The sequence below is a fragment of the Heterocephalus glaber genome, unplaced genomic scaffold (assembly GCF_053883595.1).
Source record: "Heterocephalus glaber isolate CG9 unplaced genomic scaffold, H.glaber_assembly_v1.0 deba00001564, whole genome shotgun sequence".
Taxonomy (NCBI): Eukaryota; Metazoa; Chordata; class Mammalia; order Rodentia; family Bathyergidae; genus Heterocephalus; species Heterocephalus glaber.
Window position 1 is genome coordinate 23,211,394 of NW_028258351.1, and position 15,707 is coordinate 23,227,100.

Below are 15,707 nucleotides of genomic sequence, written 5' to 3' on the forward strand. Positions count from 1 at the left end.
GGGGAAGATCCCCAGCAGTGGAATAGCGGGGTCAAATGGGACTTCCAGTCCTAGTTCTTTGAGGTATCTCCATACTGATTTCCACAGTGGTTGCACCAGTCTACACTCCCACCAGCAGTGGAGCAGGGTTCCTCTTTCCCCACAGCCCCGCCAGCATTGGTTATTGGTTGATTTCATGATAGCAGCCATTCTTTCTGGAGTGAAGTGGAATCTCAGCATTGTTTTCATTTGCATCTGTCGAATGACCAGTGATGTTGAACATTTTTTCATGTATTTATTTGCTATTTCTACTTCTTTGTCTGAGAAATGTCTGTTCATTTCAGATGCCCATTTTTGGAATGGGTCTTTAAATTTGGGAGGTCTGATCTTTTTAAGTTCTTTATACATTCGAGATAGTAGACCTTTGTCTGAGGAAGAGCAGGTGAAGATTTTTTCCCACATTGTGGGTTGTCTCTTCACACTGCTGGTGATTTCTCTTGCTGTGCAGAAGCCTTTTAATAAGAAGAGATCCCACTTGTTGATTGTTTGTGCTAGTTCACGGGCAACTGAGGTCTTGTTCATAAAATCTTTTCCAACATCGATGTCTTCAAGGGTTCTACCTAACCTCTGTTCCAACTGGTTCAGAGTTTCTATTTTAATATTTAGATCTTTAATCCATTTTGATTTTAGTTTAGTGCATGGTGAGAGATATAGGTCTAGTTTTAATCTTTGGCAAGTTGAAACCCAGTTTTCCCAGCACCATTTATTAAAGAGGCTATCTTTCCTCCAGTGAGGGTGTTTGGCTCCTTTATCGAAAATGAGATGACTGTGTCTGGCATTGTTTCTGCATCTTCTAATCTGTTCCACTGGTCCTCAGGTCTGTTTCTTTGCCAGTACCATGCTGTTTTTATCACAGTAGCTTTGTAGTAGAGTTGCAGGTTGGGGATTGTGATACCCCCTGCCATGTCTCTGTTACCTAGAATTGCTTTTGCTCTTCTGGGTCTCTTCTTGTTCCAAATGAAATTTTGGATTGTTTTCTCAAGGTCCATGAAGTATGCTGCTGGGATCTCAATTGGAATTGCATTAAATCTATATAGCAGTTTTGGAAGTATGGCCATTTTCACTATATTAATCCTTCCTACCCAGGAGCAGGGGATGTCTGTCCATTTTCTGATATCATCTTCAATCTCTCTTTTCAGAGTGCCATAGTTTTCAGAGAAGAGGTCTTTGATTTCTTTCGTTAGGATGATCCCGAGGTATTTCAGTTTTTTGGATGCTATTGTGAAAGGAATTATTTGCCCTATTTCTCTCTCAGTGAGTCTGTCATTCGTGTAGAAGAAAGCTATTGGTTTTTGTGTGTTGACCTTGTAACCAGCTACAATTGACTGAATTTGGTTATTAAGTCTAGAAGACTTTTGGTGGAGTTCTTGGTGGCTTCTATATAGAGTATCATGTCATCTGCAAATAATGACAATTTGACTTCTTCATTACCTATCTTTATTCCTTTTATTTCTTTCTCTTGTCTAATTGCCATGGCTAATCCAGAACTATATTGAACAAGAGTGGTGATAGTGGACATCCTTGTCTTGTTCCTGATTTTAGTGTGAAGGATTTCAGTTTTTGACCATTTAGTATGATATTGGCTGTTGGTTTTTCATAGATGGCTTCTATCAGTTTGAGGTAGAGACCATCTATTCCAAGTTTTTGTAGGGTTTTTATCATAAATGCATGTTGGATTTTGTCAAATGCTTTTTCTGCATCTATGGAGATAATCATATGGTTTTTGTCCTTGGCTCTATTGATGTAGTTTATTATATTGATTGATTTGCATATGTTGAACCATCCTTGCATCCCTGGGATGAATTCCACTTGATCAGGGTGTATGATCTTCTTGATGATCTTCTGCATTCTGTTTGCCAGTATCTTATTAAGGATTTTTGCATCTATCTTCATTAGTGAGATTGGCCTATAGTTCTCCTTTTCGGTTGGGTCTTTCTGTGCTTTGGGGATCAAGGTGATGCTTGCTTCCAGGAATGAATTTGAGAGTGTTGCTTCCCTTTCAATTTCATTGAAGAGCTTAAACAGTAGTGGCAGCAGTTCCTCTCTAAATGTCTTGTAGAATTCAGCAATGAAGCCATCAGGGCCCGGGCTTTTCTTAGTTGATAAGTTTTTAACTACATTTTCAATTTCATTGGTTGATATTGGGTTGTTCAGAATTTTTAGGTCTTCTTCGTTCAACTTTGGTAATTCATATGTATCTAGGAATCTGTCCATTTCTTCTGTGTTGTCCATCTTATTGGCGTATAGGTTCTGGAAGTAGGTATTGATGATCCTCTGGATTTCTGCTGGGTCTGTTGTGATTTCTCCCTTTTCATTCCTAATTGCATGGATTTGGGCCTTTTCTTTCCTTTTTCTGACAAGGTTGGCTAAGGGTTTGTCAATTTTGTTGATTCTTTCAAAGAACCAACTCTTGGCTTCATTGATTTTTCGTATCGTTCTCTTAGTCTCCATTGCATTGATTTCTCCTCTGATCTTTATAATTTTCTCCCTTGTATGAGCTCTGGGGTTGTCCTGTTCTTCTTTTTCTAGAAGTTTGAGGTGCAGCATCAGGTTGTTTAATTGGGCTCATTCTGTTTTCCTAATATGCATATTCACTGCTATGAATTTCCCTCATAAGACTGCTTTCATTGTGTCCCATAGATTCCAATATGTTGTATTGTCATTGTCATTTAATTGAAGGAACTGTCTGATTTCTTCTTTAATTTCCTCTGTGCCCCATTGGTTATTCAGAAGTGTGTTGTTCAATTTCCACGTGTTTATGAAATTTTTCAAGTTTCTTTTGCTATGGATCTCCAATTTCATCGCACTATGGTCTGATAATATACAAGAGATAACTTCAATTCCTTTGCACTTACTTAAACATGTTCTTTGTGTGCGTATGTGGTCTATTTTGGAGAATGACCCATGTGCTCTGCTGCCCTTCTTTTATTTCTCTTTTTACTCTGACCAATGGAAGAAGTCTCTTTCAACCAATCTGCTGCACTGCCCTTGAGAAGTGGGGATGAACTTAAATCAGGCACCTGCTCTGCTCTGCTCTTGCTCATCAGTTATTTCAGCTCCCTCTGGGCCCTTTCTATTCCCTGCTTAGCAGTAACAGAGCCAGCCTCTCATTAGGGTGATAAAATCTCATGAATTTGCACAATTAAACTAAAATCATGGTCAACTTAATTCTTGAAAATCACATATTTCTATAGATAACTAAGCCTTTTATTACCTCAGAATTTTTCTTTTAGGATTGCTCTTTTTGAACTTTCTTCTTTGCCTTATCCTTTTTCCCACTTCAGGTTTGGATTCTGAAATATAATATATATAAATAATTTAAGTTCATTTAGTAAGTGCACACTTGCTGTCTATACACATAGTATTTAATCTATCCAGGAGGTTTCTCTCCTTTTATATGGTTTTGTTCATCTAGTCTTATGTCTCATCTAGGACCAGTGGTTAGCTGGATGAATTCCCTGTATCCTCTATCTATTGTGTCCTCATTTACTGCTTTTATCCCTTTGGCCTCTATCTACATTCTAGGAGTGCTTTTTAAGTTTATTCTCAATAATAGTAATTTAATATTAATAATAGTAATAATTTAATATTAATAATAGTAATTTAACATAATATTGCTTCTGCTTCCTATGCCTGCACTGAAGACTTTAATTTTGCCATTAGATTTTTAAATTCCTAACCATCCCTTCTTCATCCCATCCTTTTCCCTTTCCAACACATCCAATTGCTTTTTTATTTCAGCTTGCTTTCTGCAACTATTTCACAAACTGTTCTACCAATGATGCCAACTTCCTCCACATTTCTTTTAGGTTTGATAATGAATCATTCTCAGAGCTTTATTCTTCATCTTCTGGGTGCTGTTCCTTTTCTTCCTCTGTATTTCTGTGGAAATATTTTTTCCAGGCTCTTTGTTCTCTCCTCTGATACATCAGGCCTTTGCGTTTGTCGGTTCCCTCCACTTGGACATTACCTCTCTATTATATCCATGGTTCAATTTTTTGCTCTACATCACCTTTTCATTGACTCCTACTCTGATGAATCCATTTTAACTTACAATTTTCCACCACTGTTACTCCCCTTATTCTACCCTACTTCAATATTTCTCATACTTTCATGTAACATAATTTATAATTTACTTGTTATGTTTGTTGTTTCTATCTCTAATCATTGGCTACAAGCTCTGTAAGGACAGAGAACCTTGTCTGTTTTGTACACTGATATATCCAAAGTACCTGAAATGGTGCCTGAATGCAGTGGACACTTATTTAATGTTTGTTGAATGAAAAGTGAAAGAATGACATTCTGCTCAGTTTCCCTGGCTATTTTCTGGCAGTGCTTGTGGTCAATGCTGTCTTTGCATATTGCTCCATCCTTTTCTTCTTCCATCCTACAACGCTGTACCCTGGAGTTCATTGGTACTATTTGTAGTTCTCCTCAAATCCCACAGCTAGTGCACATCTCTGTTTCTTTGCATGTGTGCTCACCTTGTCAGCGCATCGCTGCAAAGAGCTAAACAATTTCCTAACCCCCTCCCTGGAAGCCCTTTGTAAAAACCAAATGAAGATGAATTTCTGTTAGCTTTCTGTTGCTATGACAAAACATCTGAGAAAATTGACTTAAAGGAAGAAAGATTTATTTTGGTCTAGGGCATTAGAGGTTTCAGTCCAAGGTTACTCAGTTCTATTTTTGCTGGGCCTATAGTGGAGCAGAACATCATGATAGAGAGTGTGTGGTGGACAAAATCTGTTCACCTCATTGCAGCTGGGGAGGCAAGGAGGAAAGGGGGAGGAGGAGAAAGGGAGAGAGAGTAGGGGGTAAGGCAGGGACAAAATATACCCTTGAAAGGGCCTGCCCCCAATGACCTTTAGGCGGTAGCTCCTAACATTTCCACCACCTCTCAATGCCCATTAAGTAATGAGTCTATCCATGGATTGATCCACTGATGAGACTGAACCATCATGATTCAGTCATTTTTCAAAGGTCCCACCTCTGAATACTGCTTCATTAGGGACCAATCCTACAATATGTGAGCTTTGGGGGGAAATTTCAGATCTAAAGCAAAAGAGCATTCCCTGTTCTGGTTCCTATCTTGAATTATGTCTCTTCTCCTACATTTATCATGCTATGCTATTCTTCGTCCTTCAAGGGAAAAGACTAAGATTTGTTTATCTTTTATCTCAAGGACCAGGGCATAATAGGCATTTTATAAATTTTATAAATAGATGACTATGTGGATATTTGAGCTGATTATGGGTGGATAGGTAAATCAACAAACTAACTATTTTAAAATCACACAGAAGCACAGAGTAGGGAGTGGAGAATGGCTTTTGGTAATGCTGTGTGTATATATGGAATGAATTTTATAAATACTGATTGAACTATTGATGGTAAATAATGGTGATTTTCCTGGTAACAAATGGTACTTGGGGGTCCTGACTCTGGTATAAACTCTTCATCTGCAATTATTTCTTTGGTAGAAAAGACAGAAGTGCAAGAGTACCATTGTAAGTGTGGTATAAGGGTAATAACTTGAATAGTATTATTATCAGAATTTTGTTACCTGACTCCAACTGTTCTCAATGCTTATAGTCTAATGGGAGCAGGCTAAATGAATCTTTCATTTCTAGTTCAGAAAACAAATTTATTTAGCAATACTATTTGTTATTAGAAGTAGGAATCATTATGGTAACAATGACAAAAATTAGCAATTGTATAATAATCAAAAGTTTCTCACACTAGACTTACTATTTTATAGTTAGAATTGCTCAGAAATTAACTCTATTTTTCTATAACCGAATTCAACTTAGTTCAGCATCCATCTTATTCATTTAAGGGTAGAATGGTCTTAATCTTGCATGTCAGCATGATTTAGTCATTTCAGGAACTGTACTTTGGATATGTTTGGGTATGTAGTCTGAGGGCTTGTGTGCTGGAAGCCTTGTCCCCATTCTGGTGGTGCTGCGGTGGTAGAAACTTTAAAGTTGGGCCTAATACAAGGTGCTGTGGTTAGAGTGGAGTGGCAACTTGATTGGCTTTTGAATCCTCTTAAGGGATTAGTGGAACACATGTCTGGGCATGGCTGAGTGAGTTGTGGTGGTGTAAGCTTGGGGTCTGTCTAGTCCTTTGTTTCTTCCTTTCTGACACCATTCCTCTGCTCTACTTCCTGTCCACCATTCCCTAAGCGGCTTTGCTCTGCCATGCCCTTCTGCAATGACATCCCTACCTTAGAGACAGGCAACTATGGACTGAATCTACTGAAGCCATGAGTCAAATTAAAGCTTCCTCCTTTAAGTTGTGGGTGTTAGGTATTATGCCTTAGTGTAAGAAAGCTGATTAATACGTGAGTTAATTAAGTTGTGAGAGCACCTACCTTGAAAGGGATTAATTTTCTCTCAGAGATTAGTTCTTGCAAGAGCGGGTTGTTACAAAGAGAGGCCACTGCATGTATTTGGTCCCTTCTACACACTGCCAGTTCCCTGTCCACTTTTTGACCATGTGGTGATGCAGCCAGGACACTGGTGCTATGCTATCAGCCACCAGATCATGAGCCAAATAAACCTCTTTACTTTATAAGTTACCCAGCCTCAAGAATTTTCTTATAGCAATAGAGCAAGTTAAAAACTTAGTTTTTGGAAGGTAGTCAGTTCAGAGTTCAAACTCTGCCTCAGGAATGTTTTCTCTAAAGGGTCTTTTCTTCTTCTCTTCTCTATGATAGTGTGGGATTTCAGGAGGCAGCTGATTCACAGTGTGCTGTAATCTTCTGGTATTCATTGGTTCTAATGAAAGGAGGCTGGTTCTACTGGGTCTCTAGGTGGCATCTACTATCTTTGCATCAGCTTCAGATGATGTCCTTGTGGCTGGTACAGACTGTGCTTTCTCTTGGCACAGTCAAGGCCCCCAAAATGGCTTGGGTTTCATCCCTCCCTGGTACTGTCCAGAGGTCACTACCACCCACACTCCTGCATTGTGTATGAGGAGAGGAGCTGTTGAATTGAGGAAAAGTTCACCAAAGGCCTAAATCCAGAAGTCTGTCATTTTAGAAATTAATTTTGGTTTTGATTCATACACATTTGTACATGTTTTTGAGGTACAACGTAACTTATATTGGTTTAAACAAAGTAAGAAAACAAAATAAAAAGAGATTTCCTGGTGTGTATAACTGAAAAGTCAGATACAGCTAAATTTGGATGGAGCTAGAGCCAGATACTCAATGTCATCTTGCACATCTGTTTCCTACATTCCTCAGCCCTGCTCTCTTCTCCATTTGACTCATATTCAGGCAGGTGACTCCCATGGTGCAAGAAAACCTCGGGCATATATTTGGCCTGCTCTGCATTCCCAGAATGGCAAGCAGATCCCATTTGCCAGTGTTTTCAGCCGAGTTCCGGATGAATGATATTGGCCCTGATTGCCCTCTTTGGGCCATTGTCCACAGCTGATCAACCTCTGTGACTTTGATACCCTCATTGGCCAAGCCAGGATCAAATAACAACTGAGATCAGCTCCATTGAATCTATCAGACTTAGGAAAGGGACATTTATCAAAGAAAAATCTTAGTTTATTAGCAGAATAAGCATGAAATTTTTATTAGACATGCAAACATAGCAGATGTAGAAAGAAAACATCTGTATCTAAGAGAAAAGATTCCTTCAAACACAAATTCATATAAGAAAGTATTGGGTGACCATATAGAATCAGAGTGAGAATGATATTTCTAGATCTCTAACCCTCAGTGGAGTATTTATTGCTGCTGATTACCCTGGGCCACCTCTCCTTCTCTAGAAACCATTTCTGTGATTATATTCTTCTCCAAACACCTAAAGCCACTGACAGAAAAAGAGTTCTCCAGCATGAGCAATGCAAGAAAAACAAATTTAACATGCCCTCCCCCAAACCAAAACTTCCCTCAATGCAGTGGTGCACTACAATAACCCCAGCTACTCAGGGGGGTGAGGTAGGAGGACCACAAGTTTGAGACTACTCTGAGCAACAGTGAAATAAATAAAATAAAACACCCTTTTGGTTCCTCTGATTCCTTCGCAGTATCACTCCCATCCTTCCAGCATCATGAAGTGTCTGGAGCTCCTGGAAACAGGCCATCAGAAGCCCAACCGCCCCCCCCGCCGACATGTATTTGATCCTTGAAGAAGGGAGGGCTACCCAGCACCCCCGTGCTGTCACCCTTCTCAGTTGTCATTTCCCCATTTTCTACATGTGGTCCCAATTCGTGGTGCCAGTGCGACTGTAGTTGGGGATGTGTGCCCTTCCTCTTAGTCTTCCCCACCAGGGTGTCTAAATAAGGAATGTCCAAAGTGAGGCCCAAATGAGGTGTTGAATAAGGGAAAAGGGGAAAAGAAAAATTCAAAGTAACCTGTTCCAATTTCCTGTTCTATTGCAGAAGAATCAAAATGAACCCATTGCTGCTTTCTTTGCAGTTTGGTGAGGAGTGGCCTAGTTCTAATTGGCAAGACCCCCATGTCACTCCATATCACAGCTCAGGAGCTATTAAGCTCTTATTCACGGGGCAGGGCATTACTTACCTTAAGCCTGAGGTCACAGTCGTATCTGCCATCAACAAAACAAAACAACACCAAACAAACAAAAAAACCCACTTCTATTTTCTCAAATCTCCCAAGCTTTAAAAAGGAACAAAAAGTTGCTGGTGTGTTTGCTGACTGGAGTGATTATGCGACTCAATCATTTTGATTTACAATTGCATCTTTGTCCTTGTAGAAATAACTCTCTGCAGCTGAACAACGGGAGATGGAAACGGATTAACCTTCCAACATGTGAATATAAGATGAGCTTTAGGGAGCAGGCCTCTATTTGAGGTTAACACAAAGTCTCCAGTTTCCATGAATACACAAAATTAAAGAGCATTCTTTTTTTCCCCCCTTTCCTTTTCTTTCCTTTTGATCTGCCATGAAAGAGGAACTATCAGCAGTGTCTAAGCCTCAGTTTTATTTTTCCCTTTACACATTTTGCATCATAAAGCATTTGAATGTGTTTGACATGTTCCAGGAGCTCTGAAGAAATCTTTAGTTGTTGTGTGCAACAGACTGCAGAAAAATGAGAAGCGAGCGGTCATTCTGGAATGTAAAATTTATGGGCCATACTGCAAAGACAAATGGCTTTTTTACTTTCCAGAAATAAATAAGTCTGTGTCTTCACTTTGCATCTGAAAAGGCTGTTACACTGGACCAGTGATTATCAAACCTAGACAGGCATCAGAATCAACCAGAGGGTCTGTTAAAACACAGATTGCCAGGCCCTGCCTCCAGAGTTTCCGACTCAGTAGGTCTGGAGGGGGACCTGGGAATTCGCGTGTCTAACATCTTCCTAGGTGATGCTGATGCAGCTGGTCCAGCAATCACATTCTGCAAACCACCACACTGCCAATCTGAATGTAAATAGCAAACCATTCCTTTCTTCCCAGCTCATGACACAAATAGTTTCCCAGCACTGATAGTTCCATCATTTCATTATGTTTCCAAACAAGGTAGATGGGAAATCCAGCAAGCCTGGACTATTGGGATTCTTGCTGGATCATTTTAACCTGGTTATCTGTTTCTAGTATGGATTGTAGGAATAAATGAAGCCCACTCAAATAAGAACCATCAGCAGGTATTTAGTCAGAACTTTCCACAGCAAAGGAGTTGGCCAATGTCATCTGTGCTTAGCAGAGACTCAAATCAGGCAAAGAAGTGGGAAAGCTTGACAGTGAAGGAGAAGGTTCAGCCCTGCCACAATTGCAGGATGTTAGACAGGGATGCTGGAGGTGGGCTGACTAAACATGGGTTTCCTGTGTGATTGGTTAGGAGAATATTTTTGGCTTTCCTTGGTCCTAAATTGGAAGAAGAGACAAAAAATTAAGGAAATTGCCCATTATTAATCAAGTCTTAAATACTTTGAGCCAATTGCTATAAGGTTTATTATTTGTCTTCCTGGATTGCTACTAGAGAGAATAATCTGACTTCCTGGGCCAGGTCCCTGATGGTAGTTGTTACAGGTTAGGGGTTGGTTTCCTGGGCAGGTGGTTGCAGGTAGTGGATCATAATTCTTATTTGGTGTATGGTATGGCCATTGTCTATTTGTATATTTGGTCTTGCAGGCCTCCACAGTAAACATTAACTTTGATAGATCCTTGGTCCATTCCACATTGGCAAATTTTAACTAAAACATAACTGATCTTCATTAAAGGCCTACTATATACAAAGTATTATGTTAGGTACATGACATCTTTTATGCCATAGTACCAGTGTCATTAAGAAGCAGACTAAATCATTTGGGCATCAAAGAGAAGTTTCAAGGCACATGGTGTTATAATATTCCACCATACTTCTGGGGAATGGAGAGGGCATCCAGCACTCCTTTCCTTCCCCAAGTCAGAGAGCTTTGTCCTATATGAGAGTGTAGCTCTGCACATTTGCATTAGGAGTTGGCTTCCAAAGCTGGGTCATCGGGGCGGTGCTTCCATTCCCTTTGGTCACTACTCCTCTAAACCTCTGTGCTTCTCTCTGATGCAGGTGGATGATCTGAAAGCCAAGCTAGCCACCCAGGAAGTAGAGCTGAAGCAGAAGAATGAAGCCGCAGACAAATTGATTCAGGTGGTTGGTGTGGAAACTGAGAAGGTGAGCAGAGAGAAAGCCATCGCAGATGAAGAGGAGCAGAAGGTGGCCCTTATCATGCTAGAGGTGAAGCAGAAGCAGAAGGACTGTGAGGAAGACCTGGCTAAAGCAGAGCCAGCACTCATAGCAGCTCAGGAAGCTCTCAACACCCTCAACAAGGTAGGAGAATGGTCCTTCAAGCCTGCTTCTCTCTTGGGGGAGGACCTGGAGACAACTCTAGACTATAGTGTTCCCAAGAGATACAAGGGCATAGTTTCAAGGGATTAAGGTGGCTCCAGCTGTCACTTGTTTACCCAGTAAGTAAACAAACATTCATTTAAACTGACTACATGTGATGACCCAAGAATTACCAATAAAACCCAAAGGCATTCATCATAGAACTAACCAGAAAATACATGATCAACTGGCCCAGCCACTCCACTTCACAGATGAGAAAGTGAACAACTAGAAATGAGACTGGCCTTCCCAGAGTCATAGATGTAAGTATTCAGGCTAAGGCTTAAACTTATATCTTCTTCAGAATCTGATCCCACAGATCTTGCTATGGCGGCTGGGGTCATCTTCCCCTTTAGATATTACAGGACATACAAGCTTTTTTAAACCTTTATCTTAAATGTTTAAGATATGAGACTAAAATAAGGTATTGATTCCTAAACATGAAATAAATCTACAAAGTCAAAATAAGTATTCAACTAACATAAGTGCCGATCAACTTGCCACTGAATTCAACCCAAATACATAACCCATTGGTAGACCATGTGTTACTTTTCAGACATATTCATCAGACAGTTTTATTTTGGTTCCCTTTAACTCTAGGAGTGGGGAGAGGGTGAACGACTAGCTACTTCTTTCTTTTCTAAATTTTACATTCAACTTTCTTTCCCATTTGGTTAAGGATGGTTGATCAGGAAAGGAGAAAGAAGAAAAAAGGGGGCAGTCAGATTCATGTCACTGCAAGATGGCAACCGAGACGGGCTGACAAGCCCACCTTTCTCTATGAGGGTGTTCGCAGAAATGCTCCATTAGCGCTGGAGACTTTTCCTCTGCTGATTGCTTTCTTGTGATTCTCCTGAGAGTCTAGCAATTCACTTACTCCTTGTAAACATTTGGACAAAAATCTAAGGCAACCTATGGCAGCATTGCCTTGTAAATGGCTCCCCCTCGTCTCTTAATGACACCTGCATCTCCTTCCTTCCCCAAAAAAAACCTCACCTAGTGCTGTGTACTCTCTCTGGCTTGACTGTCAAGGTGCCAGCCAGCTCTTCTCACACACTGTAGATTTCTGGGGCTCACTGTGCCACTCAAACTATGGGAGAAACATATTAAACTCACTGAATCATGTCCTTAAAGCCTCACTTTCTAGATTTTATATGGAAAGGATAGCTTCTCAGTATCCTCCCTTAAATACAGAGTAGGTGGAACTTGCCAACAATTCTCATTATTAATTTCCCCTTTTTTCTCTTTTTTGATCATCTTGGGCATTAAACCCAGAGCCTGGCGCGTACTAGGTAGGCCAGTGCTCTACCATGGAGCTGCACCTCACAGCTCACCTTATTTTATATTGAGACAGGATCTCACTAAGTTGCCTAGCCTGGCCTCCATTTTGAGATCCTCCTGTCTCAGCCTTCCTAATCTCCTACTTCCAGTTTTTTATCCTTAATGATGGTAAAGAGTTTAAAGATCAAAATCTAGTCACCTAAAACATTCTTTAGTTCTTCATAGCCACCTCATACCTCCCTTTGGAGTATAGTGTCTGTTGCTTTATTCAGATGGTCATAAACTAAGCATATTGTGAAATCTTATTGCATATGGTTATATAAAATTATGTTTAATTAAGATGAGAATCCACATTAGTAATTTTTATGATGGGAGATGTAAGGACCCCTAAGAGTAAAAGTGTTCCGGATCAATAAAGAATTTCAATGGGCCTCGACCACAAAAGAAAACACACCATTCTCCATTGGAACCATCTTCACTGTTGCGTAGGCTAGGAATAGAAGACTGGCCCAATTGTACTACCACTTTCCATCATGACACTTCCAGTACAGCCAGACCTGGCTTCTCCCTGGCTCCCTCACAGCTGCATCCATGCCAACCTGCAGCCCTTTGATTAGATGATGCCTCTCCCCTCCATCATTTAGGATTCCATCTCATTTTATTCTATCTAAATCATACCCATAGTTCAAAACCAGGCTTCATTCTAGATCTCTCCCTTTGTTGATTTTCACAATAGAAAAGATGGGACTATTTCATGTTTACACTTCATACCTGTTCACTGATCATTTCTTGATTTCATGAATTATCTCACTGAATCCTTGTAACAAACTAATGGGGAGTACATTATATTTTACAGAGGAGGAATCAGAGGCTAGAGAAGATACAAATCATTGCCAGAGCCACACAATTAGTACATACAGTATGTACTAGTATTTATTAGTATATATAGTATGGACAGTATTTGGCCTCAGATCATTTTAGGAAATCTAATGCCTGCACTTGTTGATTGGGTGATAGAAATAAACAGTATAGATTAATAACTCAAGAAATGATTGGAAACCAAGAGATCGAAGGAGGGTAGAGAGTGGAGAAGGAAAGTAAAAAGAATTAAGATATGTTACTCACATGCAATAACTCCCCACAATGAATGTAATCATTGTGTACTACAAACCTGTACTAATAAATTATTTTTACAAAAGGAAGTGATTGGATTGGATACTGAAAATGGACTGAACTTGAAGTGTAGACACCTCTGCCACAAAGGAAATGAAACACATTTTTTAATGACTGCCAACTATGTCCTGAGCTATGTGAGAGGTGTTTTCCTCTCACTAGCTGCATAGCTTGGCACAAGTCGCTGATGTTCTTGATCTCTTAGTTTCTTTTCCCTATGCAGACAGGGGGAAATAAGAATCAATAGATTCTTTATCTCATACTCCCATACAAACTCCATCAATTCTACTTTCAAAGTATATCCAGAATTCAAATGTTCCACATCTCCTCCCCAGCAATCACTCGGGTCCAAGCCAACATCATCTCTCTACATGGTCTCTATGCATCCACCCTTGATTCAGTGCTGTTTTCATCTGTTATAGCATCCTGAGTAATCGTTTTTTGTAATTTTTCCTCATTTATATTGACAAATGATAGCTGTATACATTTATGGGATATAAAATGATGTTATGATCTTTTAATTCCATGTGGCATGATTAAATCAAGCTAATTAACATACCCATAACCTCAAATATTTATTTTTTGTTTGTTTGTTACCGGGGATTGAACTCAGGTCCTTGCGCTTGCGAGGCAGGCAGCAGAACCACTGAGCTAAATCCCCGGCCCAAATATTTAATATTTTGGGGACGAGAGGATTTGGAATTTACTCTAATAGCAGTATTGAAATGTACGGGGCTCACTCATTAACTGTATTCACCATACTGTGAAATAGCTCTCAAAAAATTAAATATATTCTTCCTGCCTTACTGAAGTTTGACTCTAATCTCCCCAGACCCCCCATCCTCCAGAAAATACCACTCTGCTCTCTGCTTCTGTGAGTTCAACTGTATTTGATTCCACATATAAATGAAATCATGTGGTGTTTGTATGTTTGGTTTATTTCACCTAACCTAATGTTCTCCAGATTTATTCATGTTGTCACAATAACAGAATCTTTTTCTTTTTAAGTCTGGATAGTAGTCCGTGAGGGTGTGTATTTGTGTGTGCAGATATATATATATGTTCTTTATCCACTCATCTATCAGTAGACCTTAGGTTGATTCCATATCTTGGCTACTATGAGTAGTGCTACAATGGACATGTGCGTGCATACTCCCATACTTTGACAAACTGATTTCAAATCTTTCAGGTAAATACCCCAAAGTAGGATCATTTGATCTTATGATAATCTATTTTGAGTTTTTTGAGAAGCCTTGATACTGCTTTTCATAATGTCTGTGTTAGTTTACGTTCCCACCAACCATGTGCACATCCTCTCTAAAGCACTTTCATTTTTTTTATAGTAGCCATTCTAAAAGATATGGGTGATATTGGACTGTGGTTTTACTTTTTACCTTCCTAATAGCTAGTGATATTGAGTTTTTTTGTGTGCATGTTAGCCATTCAAATGTCTTCTTTTGGGAAATGTCTATTCAAGTCCCTTGCCCATTTCTTGAATTAATTTTTTTCTTTCTATAGTGTTGAGTTCCCTATATATTTTAAATATTAATTCTTCATCACATGTGGTGGATTGCAAATATGTTCTCCCAATCTACAGTCTACTTTGTTGTTTCCTTTGTTGTGCAGAAACTTTTGTTTTTGATGTAACTTATCAACGGCTGATCAATCCTTTGACTGCCTAAAAAGGGGGACAGTGGGGGCTAAAGAAAAAAAGACAACAGAGACTTGCATAATTTCAAAGTATATGGAGGGCCAGGAGGTCAGTGCCTCAAAGCAGGCAAAGACAAAGACACTCTGAGCTAGCCACTATTTATTGGGTTGGTTCATAGGGAGTATCAGATGATTCATAGGGCAGTGATAATCCTGAGTTCACAAGCATCTTATGCAGATGTAATCTTGCCCTTGAGCATCAACTCATGGGACCAGAATGACTCTCAACAGTAACTTTTTATTTTGACATAACCCTCTTTGTCTATTTTTGTTTTGTTATTGTGTTTGGTAACATAATCCAAAAACTTATTGTCCGGGCCAATGTTGTGCAGTTCTTTCCTCTATATTTTCTTCTAGTAATTTTATAGGTTCTGGTCTTATGCTTAAGTCTTTTATCCATTTTAAGTTGGGTTTTGTATATAGGATGAGATATGTGTCCATGATGCTTTTGCATATAAGTACCCAATTTTGCCCTGCCACTTATTGAAAAGACTGTTCTTTTCCCATTGTATATTCTTGCCACCTTTGTCAAGAATAAATCGATTGTACATTAGTAGATTAATTTTTGTCCTTTCTATTATGTTACATTGGCCAATGTGTCTATTTATATAACAATGTTATGCTGTTTTAATTACTATAACTTTGTAGAATAGTTTGAAA

At 39.4% G+C, this 15,707-nt stretch overlaps 1 protein-coding gene across 14 annotated transcripts in view; it reads left to right on the forward strand.

Annotated features, from left to right (window-relative positions):
• The window catches only part of Dnah9 (dynein axonemal heavy chain 9), a 373,887-nt gene that overhangs the window by 232,189 nt on the left and 125,991 nt on the right, over window positions 1–15,707 (forward strand). For all 14 annotated transcript variants that reach the window (XR_002386940.2, XR_015443305.1, XR_015443304.1 and 11 more), the window contains one exon: window positions 10,566–10,826. Coding sequence is in view for 9 of the 14 variants with exons in the window: in XM_087192015.1 (XP_087048141.1) it covers window positions 10,566–10,826 (261 nt within the window). In the remaining 5 variants the exon portion in view is untranslated. The remainder of the gene's footprint in view (window positions 1–10,565; window positions 10,827–15,707) is intronic.